At 37.5% G+C, this 11,924-nt stretch overlaps 4 protein-coding genes across 4 annotated transcripts; 2 read left to right on the forward strand and 2 right to left on the reverse strand.

The window, feature by feature from the left end:
* Nucleotides 1-169: 169 nt before the first annotated feature.
* On the reverse strand, nt 170-897 carry LOC102802007 (histone H2A-like). The gene has a single exon (XM_006825291.2). It carries the CDS (start codon nt 866-868, stop codon nt 491-493), a length of 378 nt encoding a protein of 125 aa, XP_006825354.1. The 5' UTR covers nt 869-897; the 3' UTR covers nt 170-490.
* Nucleotides 898-1,174: 277 nt separating this feature from the next.
* On the forward strand, nt 1,175-2,085 carry LOC100370484 (histone H2B.3-like). Its single transcript, XM_006825289.2, has one exon. The coding sequence runs from the start codon at nt 1,211-1,213 to the stop codon at nt 1,583-1,585; it is 375 nt and encodes a 124-aa protein (XP_006825352.1). The 5' UTR covers nt 1,175-1,210; the 3' UTR covers nt 1,586-2,085.
* Nucleotides 2,086-4,320: 2,235 nt separating this feature from the next.
* Nucleotides 4,321-4,632, reverse strand: LOC100370633 (histone H4). Its single transcript, XM_006825290.3, has one exon. It carries the CDS (start codon nt 4,630-4,632, stop codon nt 4,321-4,323), a length of 312 nt encoding a protein of 103 aa, XP_006825353.1.
* Nucleotides 4,633-5,981: 1,349 nt separating this feature from the next.
* LOC100370184 (histone H3) lies at nt 5,982-6,649 on the forward strand. Its single transcript, XM_002741780.4, has one exon. It carries the CDS (start codon nt 6,013-6,015, stop codon nt 6,421-6,423), a length of 411 nt encoding a protein of 136 aa, XP_002741826.1. The 5' UTR covers nt 5,982-6,012; the 3' UTR covers nt 6,424-6,649.
* The last annotated feature ends 5,275 nt before the right edge of the window (nt 6,650-11,924 follow it).

Genomic DNA, 11,924 nt, shown 5'->3' on the forward strand with positions numbered 1-11,924 from the left:
CGGAGACTGGAATTCGAGTGTAATTCGTCATTTCCTTCATTGCAATAGCATCTGAATACAACTGACCAATGCCGAACAGAGTGCAATTGGCGTTCCGATACTATTGGTACATGTGAAAACCTCTAGTTTCCAATTGAATTGCGAAATTTATGAATATTTATAAAAAGAAAGAGACTACCTTTATTGCAACGAGAATACAAACACATACACACTTTATTTTTTTTTCAAAATGGGATTATTTTGTCCATGTTTATTTTATTTATGCACGGAATGTGTGATAACAATATACAAATTGTAGTTTTAATAATATAGCAGGAAAAAAAACGTTAAAAAAACATAATATTATTTCTGCTATATTGTAAACACTGTGTTATATTATTACACATTCTGTGCATGTTTTCACACATACACATTGTACGGTAGTTCTCTTTTTGGAGGATGTGGTGGCCCTAAAAAGGGCCGTTTGGTTTGTGTATGCTTAGCACACGATTTACTTGGATTTGGCGTGGGATTTCTTGGGCAGAAGTACAGCCTGGATGTTAGGCAGTACACCACCTTGTGCGATGGTCACACCGGACATCAGTTTGTTCAATTCCTCATCGTTACGGACAGCCAACTGCAAGTGACGGGGAATGATTCTCGACTTCTTGTTGTCACGGGCGGCGTTACCGGCCAATTCGAGGATTTCAGCGGCTAAGTACTCGAGTACGGCAGCCAAGTAGACTGGAGCACCGGCACCGACACGCTCTGCGTAGTTGCCCTTTCTCAGAAAACGATGTACACGACCAACTGGAAACTGAAGACCAGCACGGTTGGACCGAGTCTTGGACTTTCCCTTTGCTTTGCCTCCTTTACCACGACCAGACATATTGAATTATCAGTTTTGCTAGACAAGTCAACAATGCCGTTATGGCGGTTTAGTCGTGCTATTTATACGGATTGCCCGGATTCTGACTGCCAGCTGTTTAAACCAATTAAAATAGAGTGAGTCATAACCGACCAATCACGATCAATGACCTTGTAACGGAATTCAGAAGGTCGACATTAGATAGGCAATATATTTAAGTATACTTAAAAAATGTGTTTTCTATTGCGTTCGTTCTGCTGCTCGCTAAAACGTGCAGAATCCTTCATTTACATATCGCTCACTATAAATACTTAACTCTTTAAGTAGTCACGTAATTCTTAACTTTGATTTCTCACGTTCAACATGCCTCCCAAAACAAGCGGTAAAGCAGCAAAGAAAGGCGGTAAGGCTAAAGCCGCCGCTCGTGGTGGTGACAAGAAGAATAGACGGAGGGGAAGAAAGGAATCCTACGGTATCTACATCTACAAGGTGTTGAAGCAAGTTCACCCAGACACCGGTGTCTCTTCAAAAGCCATGTCAATCATGAACAGCTTCGTAAACGATATCTTCGAGCGTATCGCATCAGAAGCTTCCCGTTTGGCTCACTACAACAAGCGTAGAACCATCACGAGCAGAGAGATCCAGACTGCCGTCCGTCTCTTGTTGCCCGGTGAGCTTGCCAAGCACGCCGTCAGTGAAGGCACCAAAGCCGTCACCAAGTACACCAGTTCAAAATAAATCGTATGCTATGCATGCACGAACCTAATGGCCTTTCTCAGGGCCACCACATCCTCCAAAAAGAGAAATGCCGTATCGGGAATGTGAGCGCTCAAATGTGTGTTAATTACATGTACAGTGAACTCAATAATTATTATTCATTTTCGATGTTAGACCAATGACGCGCTAGGCACACTGCGTATAGAGAAGAACCATGTAATGGACTTATCACCACATCTTATTCGAAATAGAACAATCGAGAAATTACTCATTCTGTTGATTCAGATATTAATTTAACATATTTTATTATATATATTTATATATTTCACTTATCATATAATGTGATTTCTGTATACCCAAGACTTGTTTCCAGTTGCAGTTTAAATGTTTGTTCAATATTTATGTTTTATTGGGGTGATACCGTTGGCATTTAGTCTTATCGCTGACATTAATTAATTGTTAATCAGATACGACCTGCTAATTATGAATAAACCACCGATTGTCGTATTTCCAAAGTGAAACCTGACTGTCGTGTATAAATTTAGGCGCGTGAAGTAAATGTTCGGTTGTCGTCTGAGTATGAGGCTGTGTCATATTGGATTGAATTCCATGCACATGTCTGCATTCTATCATGGACGTATCTCCAGTACGTCCATGATTCTATATAGTGTAAAGACGTACGTGCACACAGTTCGTCTGAATATGGCGCCACTTCCTGTTTTCAGGCTGGATAGATTAATATAATTTATTTGGAATGTACGCACTACAACATTACATTAACTAGAATAAATAATTGAAATGACCTATATTTATGAAAAAAAAAATTGCTTAAATCCGTTCAAATTTTCTGTATATTAGTTATGGGTTATCTCACAGTCCCTGATAGAGGGACTGTGGTTATCTATATTGTCAACCGATCTATCTTGGCATGAAACCTACAACAACACGGACTTTGTATCTTTCAATGTGCATGCCATGTTTAAATTATCGATTGAGACGTCAGACGAAACAAACATGGGTTCGTGTGTGTGTTGGGAACATATCTCGGCTCTCATGCAAAATATCGTGCCACCGCCTCTGCACTAAGAGTATAAATGGCTGCAATGACAGGCTCTTTTCAATTTAGAACACGAATTGAGAAAGGGTAGACCAAGAATAGGGTTCAAGAGTGTGGCTCCTGTGAAGTTCAAGTCCCGACTTGTGTGTGTGTTCATGGTATTATAACGCTGGACATTGTCCAAGTTAACTTATTATTACACTAAATTAATAAACACAAATAGAAACATGAATGCACGTTTTATTATGGTTGGAGGAAACAATAACAAACAAACGTCCGCGTAAACGTTACGTTGAAACACTATTTGAATTGTTCAGGATTGCCTACCATTCTTACTATGAACAATCGCCGCCAACAAACGCCCAATTAGCTTCGATTCAGCTACCACGTAAAGACAATAAAACTATTGTGGCAATTTCCCGCGTTTTTCTGAGCTATTGATAAAAAGTCCAGTAAGACGAGTGGGTACCACAGAATCCTTTATTTAGAGTCAGTATCTTGGTAGCCATACAGTTTATATAATAAATCATCGAAATAAAAAATGCACAAAATATATTCTCAAATGAAATGCCCTAAATGTAAATGCATTGGACATAAATTACCCGATTATTTCAAAATTCAACATATTGTAAAAACCAATATAATTCAAAATATAGGTCATTTATTTGTGCTGATGACATCACTGCTAGTAATCATACAGACCAGTGTGGGTTGGGGGGAAGTGAACACGGAAATGGTTACATAATACTTTCATTAGATAAGAACTAAACCGAAGACATCTTTACTAATCATGTTGTGTGCTATATTGTCTCAGAGACTTTGATTAGACAAACGGTCACCAGAAACTGAACACTTCCCTTCCACCCCAAAACTACGTAACATCTTGATGTGGGACAAGATTCAAACTAGTCGCCACCGATGTGGGTTGTGTACGTTCCTGGCCACTGAAGGCAGCGTACACCAAACTGGGAGGTATAAATTGGGGAGGGGGGGGGTTATAAATGGACACACGCCGAGAAAAACGAGTTTATCAGATTGTAAATTTTTTTCCACTTGGATTGATGGGAAGATTCAGCGAATAACCCTTTCATCCCATACGTTCAACTAATCAAAAAAAATATCCTGGAATAAACTACAAGCCAAACACCCAATATAACGCTATCCTCGGGCCGAGTTAGGCCACAAGACGCGAACCACTGCACTATGCATTTCTATGGGCTCTTTGCGCGCTGCTGTGGAACGCCGGTGAAAATTCGAGAAAAAACAAACTCAACTTTGAAGTCGTTGTGAACAGAAATGATGCATGTCACACAGGCAGGGATAATCTTGTTACACTGTTCAGGGGAGTCCAACCATCCCACAGTACCATTTGGGAGTTTTCAGTGAAAATGCCTGTGGACTTGCTTATGACAATGGTAATTATAAAAAAAAATTGTAAGTTCGTGATAAAAACATACATGGCAGTTATTTTTAGTGTTTTTTCAACACTCCTGGTTACATATTCCGAACAAATAAACACCAACAAAATAGTATAGTGAAATGACTGTATTTTGGGTCATAAACATGTAGCATACATACATACACACACACACACACACACACACACACACACAGTCACGCATAGTAACGGTAGTTCTCTTTTTGGAGGATGTGGTGGCCCTGAAAAGGGCCGTTTTGTATGGTTTGAGTTTGTAGAAATCTAACCACCAAAACCGTACAGAGTACGGCCTTGGCGTTTCAAGGCATAGACGACATCCATGGCGGTGACTGTCTTTCTCTTGGCATGCTCGGTGTAGGTGACGGCATCACGGATGACGTTCTCCAAGAACACCTTCAACACACCACGGGTTTCTTCATAAATAAGACCGGAGATACGCTTCACACCACCACGACGTGCTAGACGACGGATAGCTGGCTTAGTGATACCTTGGATATTATCACGAAGAACTTTTCGATGACGCTTGGCGCCTCCTTTTCCTAGACCTTTGCCTCCTTTACCACGACCAGACATTATTGCTGAATTTGAATCAAAGTCAACTGATACCAGTGAACACATTTTAGTCCTATTTATACATCGATTGCGAACGTGAGAGAAACCACTACATATAACCTTGAAACCTTCGCTCTTTTACTGACCTCGTTACTGATTGGGTATTTGCTGACACGTTTCATCCAATGATTGCATGAATAATGAGGTCAAACCCCGGTCAGCAGAATTGCCTTTATTTTGCGCCCACTTCAACATTTTTATGAACTGAACTGTACTTCAAAACGCGGTAAAATAAACTTCCATTTTCTTGTCACCCCAGAGTATCAGTTACGTTATTCTGTACTGGACTTTGCCTGAGTTTGCTTTAGATAAGCAAACATGACGGTTTTTGCACCGCGTCACTAATATTTGTTTTTTTGAACAATTTTCTTTTAAATAACAAAATTTGTACACTGTTAGTGAGGTTTCACATAAAATTCATATATTGACCATTGACAAATGAACCACCAAACATTAGTAAAGCTGAAATAGTTAGACATTGACAGCACATGGTTGTTGATCGGTCGGCGTCCATCTTGAGTTACTTCCCGCGTATTCTGTAACAAAGGAATCCCCATTTTGAAAACTGGGCTGGAGGATTTTATAAAAATAAACATTGTCGGAAGTGAAGCACAGCAAAAAATTTGGTTCAAACTGGGTGTATGCTGTAGCAGAAAAATTGGGAAAATATGAATGAAAATTTATAGTCGGGCGGAAACATCTTCTGTTCTCGTCCCATGTTTTCAAATGGGTGACCTTCACAGTCGACGACGGCCTTCACAAGGAGGCTCAAAACACATACATCTATTGTTGCTTTCCCGCGTTGCATTATTCAACGGTCACAACAGACTTTGTACGTTTCGGCGCAAAACGAGCCTGGAGTAGCAAAATAGCGTTATTCAAAAATACCTTTCATACGTATCAAAATAGAAACGTATATAAATAAGCGCATAAAGAACTTTAAAAAAATTAGACAAGCGTTCATATTTTAATTTCGATGCGTTATCACCGATTTAAAAAAAATCATACGTGTCATGATAAAATACAGTCGGTCTGAATTTTTTAACAGCTATTAAATACGAGAAATACGTGTTGTGACGCTATAAATGTCAATACAAACTTTAAAAATTCTGAATGTTGAAATTTGTAAGAGCTTGAGTACAAATTCGGATTCTGCTGATTCAATTTTGACCAATAGGAACGAGTTAATTTCGACCAATCACCGATGACGTTTATTGGCCAATCACATTTTATTATTTTTAGAATTGTGGCCAATAAGAACACGTTCCTTGCAGTATAAATAGGCCGCGCCAAGATTCGAAATCATATCATTTCCTCTGTTCCAGAAGAAGTATATTCAATATGGCACGTACAAAGCAGACCGCACGTAAATCTACTGGTGGTAAAGCACCACGTAAGCAGTTGGCTACCAAAGCCGCCCGAAAGAGCGCTCCAGCCACCGGAGGAGTAAAGAAACCACATCGTTACAGGCCAGGTACCGTCGCTCTTCGTGAGATCCGTCGTTACCAGAAAAGCACCGAGCTCTTGATCCGCAAGCTCCCATTCCAGCGTCTGGTCCGTGAAATCGCACAAGATTTCAAGACAGATCTTCGTTTCCAGAGCTCAGCCGTCATGGCCCTGCAAGAAGCAAGCGAAGCCTACCTCGTCGGTCTTTTCGAAGACACCAACTTGTGCGCCATCCATGCCAAGCGTGTCACAATCATGCCCAAAGACATCCAACTTGCCCGCCGTATTCGTGGTGAGCGTGCTTAATTAGTATGCTTTGCATACACTAAACAAACGGCCCTTTTCAGGGCCACCACATCCTCTAAAAAGAGAACTACCGTACTTATTCACATGCACAGATTTGTCGAAACTACTTTTTAGTATTGGGTTGTACAAATATGGCCACATTTTGAGTAGTGTCGTGCTATTGACAACTTGGGTACTGTTAAGGTTCATAACGGCCCTGGTACAAATAAAGCCGTACATTCCCTGTGTGCCGTGTTGAATGTCGTTTATGCGAGAGCTGATAAATCATGGTTAACTCTCCTGACACAATTTTTTTAAATTTATAATTCTTCAAAACGGTAAAAGGGGCATTTCTTTGCTAAATTGTGTTGCCTATGACAGTTTCCAATACGTACAAACAATGAATTTCCCGCCATAATTTTTTCCCGCCCAAATTTTATCCTGCATTTTGATCTTGTATTTTTCAATATTTCTGGAAATGAATTTATTTTTGTCCCAAACGGAACTATTTTGTAAATTTGTGATGAAAAGTGAGAACTGGTGGTGAAAAGGGGATAACCTCTTCGCCATGTTAAACTACAATGAGGGAAGGGAAAAGCTGCATTAAAATGCCTTTTACTACTACTAAGCACGTTTTCACCCTCTGCTATCAAGATAATTTTGAAATAATTTCACCATAGAAACCAGTGCAAAACTATAGACTGTTTCTTGATTGTATTTTTTTTTTCATTCATGTACATGTATCATATATTCAATGACAATGAAAGCATGAAAAAAAAAATCACAGCGATGTTAAAGCAGCAATATCGGAAAATTTTAAATAAAAGTTTTAAATATAATCACATAAAGATGACCAAATCATACCAAAATGTTTTTTGCATGGGCAAAGTCACTGTGCAAGAGGCTAAACCTAAAAACTAAGGGTTGAGTTGTTGCCATTGGTCACATGATGGACCCATACAAAATTATGATGCATGACATGCACCATTATTGGCCTCTGGTAAGTTAGTCCTCCAGAGGTTAGCTTCACAAAACTGGATTTTAATAGATGGGGCCCTCTAGAGACCTGGAAATAACCTTGTAGCCATCATTTTTAATTTAATGCACTACAGTGGTATAGAACATGTATGCTATGTTTTCAATGTCAATTCGGTGATGGCTGTTAAAAATTAATAACAGGAAATGTTGAAAATCAATTTTTTTTTAGATAATTACAGCTATTGTTTTAAAGAAATGTTTACTCATTCACAAAAATATAGCGGCAACAATTAAAAATTTAATGTAATTTAGTAATTCTAAGTGCCAGGATGTGTGACCTTTAGAGGTCATCCACAAAACCTACATACATGTATTTATTGTCAGTCAACAGTGTAGAACTCACCAATTTTTCAAACTAGATTTGTGTAATTAGTGTCAATGTCTTTTTGGATAAACTATCTTCACACTCATATACGGACATGTGTATCGACATTCCTATGTAAATAGGTCTTGTAAAACCTAAAAGGTCACACATCCTGGTACTTGTTCATGACCCCAAAAGGTCACACATCCTGGTACTTACCTGGAAGTAAAATTCATTCTTGTGTGTGAATTTCCCACTTAAGAATGCAAGCACCAGTTATTGATGTACCAAAAAAAAATCTTTTGATGGTAAAATGGAAAATAATTATGGAAATTTTGAAGAAAGATAAATTCTAGGCGGACCACAACATTTCAGTCGCATAACTGTAGTACCAGTATGTTCACTGATCATGAATCAATGCCTTTGGTTTACTCAGCATAATGTAGGTGCTTGTTCTTAACGGTAGATTCTGTTTCTTTCAATTGTGTTGATCACCCCCCCCTTCCAAAAAAAAAACACACACACCATAATTGTTCACTCTGAAAATTGAATGCCAAATCCATTTTATCACCTTTAACCTTTTGACCACCAGTTCTCTCTTTTCATCACAAATTCACAAAATAGTCCCGTTTATAGTCTGCACTTTCCTTCTGAAGATTGGGACAAATAGAGCCAAATTTTTTTAGTAAAAACTGAACATTTACACAAATTTTGTCTATTCGCTCCAAAATTAGGGTTCATTCACAGAAATATTAAAGAAATAATAGTGCAGAGAAATTTGGGTGAGAAAGTCTGGTGGTGAAAAGGTTAACATGTATACCCATAATTTGTCTCATACTGTAGAATACTTTATTTTAGCTGGATTTAATTTTCGCTGAAAAGACTGGGTGTTTTTGTATGAAATTTATTTTCAGTGATTTTTGACAAGTTGAATGTAAAATATGGGAAAAAAGGGGTATATTTGCTGGACTTTATTTGCACTGAATCATTCCATCAGCAAAAATAGCGAAAATTAATAATTCCAAGCGAAAATAAAATGTATTACAGTATATCGTTGAATATTTTCTCTATTGCTGTAAAATCTGTATTAGAAGCCATAGCTTCTATTAAAATGTTACAATGCTGCTTTTACATATCAGAAGGGATGTGACTTCTATCACAGCATATGAGAAATGATGAATTTTGATTGTCAATTTTTCAAATTCAGTTGGTTCTGTTAGGAATACAGCTTCTAATACAGATTTTACAGTTGTAGCACATGCACTCTCATGTATATAACAGAGGTACAAGTTGCATTTTAATAATCCAGTATACAATTTTGATTGAAGTGCTACTGTATTTGCACTATTGGATGCACATGTGCTTACATATTTCTATGATCAAAATAGGTACAATAATTAATAATTAACCTGTGATTCCGACATTTTCCAAACTACTAAGCAAGCTAATATGACAATCTATATATAGATGAATACATTACCATAGCAATTGCTCCTGACCTTTTTTTCACTATTCCAACTAATGAAAACCCCATTTTTTACAGCCGTTCTGAGAATTATTCGGACAGTCAGTTAGCAATATATGTTGGAACTTTGCAAAACACTTGGGTCTTTTCCAATCTAGACTTGATGGCGTCGTTGTATTGGCACGCCCACAATTGGAATCATTCCATTATCTTGCAAGATGCGGGTAAAACGCTGTTTTCAAAACGACACGCGTTGGTTACCATATATTAACAGGTTATATGTTGTATATGCATTCAAAGTGTTATAACCATCTGAGTCCACCTGACATCGAATCACTTTTTCAACTGCAGTTATTTTAAAATATGTTTTTGAGCCAGGCGACAGTTCTGGACATTTAATGTCCCTGTGTCTCTCCTGACTTTTATCCGTATGTGCAAATTACAAGTGCTAGTGCTGACACATAGTGCATTTGTGCCACATTAGCCATATTCACGTTTGGGACTACATGACAGAGTTGTGTGGCCATCTCTATCAAATGGCAACGGGGTATAATGACCGTTATTATATTTAGTCCATTTTTGTAACAGGTACAATTGATTTTTGATTTCCAAAATTACTGAAAATAATTACAATATAATTATAAAAAATAAAGAATGGTTGCTGTAAACGCACACTAGATAATACTTACAATTCACCAAGCTGACAACCCCTACGAAATAGTAATCCCAAACCACGCGCCCGTCACTCAAGTGGCGCCGACAAGTCTAGATTGGGCAAAGACCAAAGTGTTTTGCAAAGTTGCGAGTCATTTTGCTAACTGACTGTCCGAATAATTCTCAGAACGGCTGTAACACTTTCAAGTCATGCATATGATTGTACAGGACGTTAGTAACACTGTAAGCCAGACAGTATTTTTTTTCAATACTGTGGAATACTTTATTTTCGCTGAAAAGGCTTTTTGGACGTTTTGTATGGAATTTATTTTCACTGATTTTTGATGAGTTTAATGTGAAATATAGGAAAAAAAGGATATTCGCTGGATTTTATTTTCACGGAATCATCCCTTCAGCGAAAATAAATTATTCTACAGTATACAAATAATGTGAGTTTTGGCTTGTTTGTGCTTTTAATAGAACTAATACAATACTGTCCATTAGGCATGAAATTACCAAATGTATGACATTCAAGAGATAACAAAAAAAAAAGTCGCAAAGTTGGTATCTGAAATAAAAACAAACTAATCTTATGTTGTTTTTAATATTTATTATCGATATAAAGATTTTGTAATACAACAAATTACAGAAAAATAGATTTTACATGTTATGCTTAGTTATGAAAATTGTAATATAACAAAATTAATAATGCACCTATTTTGCTTGAAAGTTACATGAATAAACAATTTACATAGAATACCTGATTACAAATTTATGGTCCAATATATACCACGATTTTCTTGTAATGGACACTACATTGTAAATCAATGTGAAAGGATGGAGTGTGAAAAAGATTGTATAGAGGACATACGAAAAAACGCATCATAGTATGTGCTATAGAGTAAGTGTTTTTATCACGTATCTCTCCAGTGCCCCTGGACGAAAGTTCGACAAATGCAACTTACAATGTACTGGTAAAATGTGACAACACCTTTGACTCAAATTGCCACCGAGAGTGAGAGCGATTTAACAATTGTTTTACCACTTGCAGTGTTTCATTCTTTCCAGTTTGGTCTCCGTCGTTATGGTTACACAGGTCAGAAAAGAGAACACTACTTGGGAGGGGGTAAAACTTATTGTCGGTTCTCTCTATCCCAGCAGCCGGTAACAAAATTCCATGCCATGTTCGTTTTGATCAATTTTTGGTACAAACAGACAAAAACGCTCTCAACATACAATGTGTGCTTATAATACACACGAAATCACGGTTTAGAAAAATATAACATTAGTCTCTAATTTACAAGAATAAAATACATTTCTGAATATGGCAGTACATATTTGACAGTTTTAAAATTGAACACGATACAATGAAGCAACGCGAGTTTCAGTTCTAATATGTTTCACTCGAAAAGGTCACATGCTGGTATTTTCGCTATCTCACAGAGAATGGAAAATTGTCGTTTTAACTTTAATGATGGGATTATCCATTGACAGCGAATATGACATGAATTTTGTGGACAAGTACCAGAATGTGCGACCTTTCGGGTCATGGTGGAAGGGTACATTACGAAGGACACAGATTTGCTAGAACATACTAAATTCCATTGCATTTTTCACCAGTATGGCAGTGAAGACAATGCCAAGCTACTTGCAAGATTGTGTCTGATTGGCTACCCAACCCTAACATTTAACAATCGGACCAATCAGAGAGCAGCTTGTTTGTCGTGTGTCTATGTATCAACTAAATTGTGGCAGTGAGGGAGAGGCAGTTTTTTTTTTTTTTGGAATGTAACTGGTCGAGCGAAAAATATTTGAAAAAAGTCATTTTGAACAGTGTCAAACTTTTGACTTTTTAAAAGACTTTGCATATATTTTTCAGAATTTTGGCAGAAAAATGTCGCAGATATAACTTGACTGATGTCGCTACAATTCAAGCCAATCAGAAAGCAGATTGTTTGTTGAATGTTTTTTTTTTAACCAATCAAATCATGTCTTGTATTCCAAGTGCTGTTAATTTTGAGTAAAATAAACAATTTGACTTTACTGGCCATTTTAGGAATT

Source organism: Saccoglossus kowalevskii, chromosome 20 (assembly GCF_978046115.1).
Source record: "Saccoglossus kowalevskii chromosome 20, keSacKowa6.1, whole genome shotgun sequence".
NCBI classification, from domain to species: Eukaryota; Metazoa; Hemichordata; class Enteropneusta; family Harrimaniidae; genus Saccoglossus; species Saccoglossus kowalevskii.

Excerpts from the sequence above, each read along its gene's own strand:
- LOC100370184 (XM_002741780.4), top strand. The coding sequence starts at position 6,013 with ATGGCACGTACAAAGCAGACCGCACGTAAATCTACTGGTGGTAAAGCA.
- LOC100370633 (XM_006825290.3), bottom strand. The coding sequence starts at position 4,632 with ATGTCTGGTCGTGGTAAAGGAGGCAAAGGTCTAGGAAAAGGAGGCGCC.
- LOC100370484 (XM_006825289.2), top strand. The coding sequence starts at position 1,211 with ATGCCTCCCAAAACAAGCGGTAAAGCAGCAAAGAAAGGCGGTAAGGCT.
- LOC102802007 (XM_006825291.2), bottom strand. The coding sequence starts at position 868 with ATGTCTGGTCGTGGTAAAGGAGGCAAAGCAAAGGGAAAGTCCAAGACT.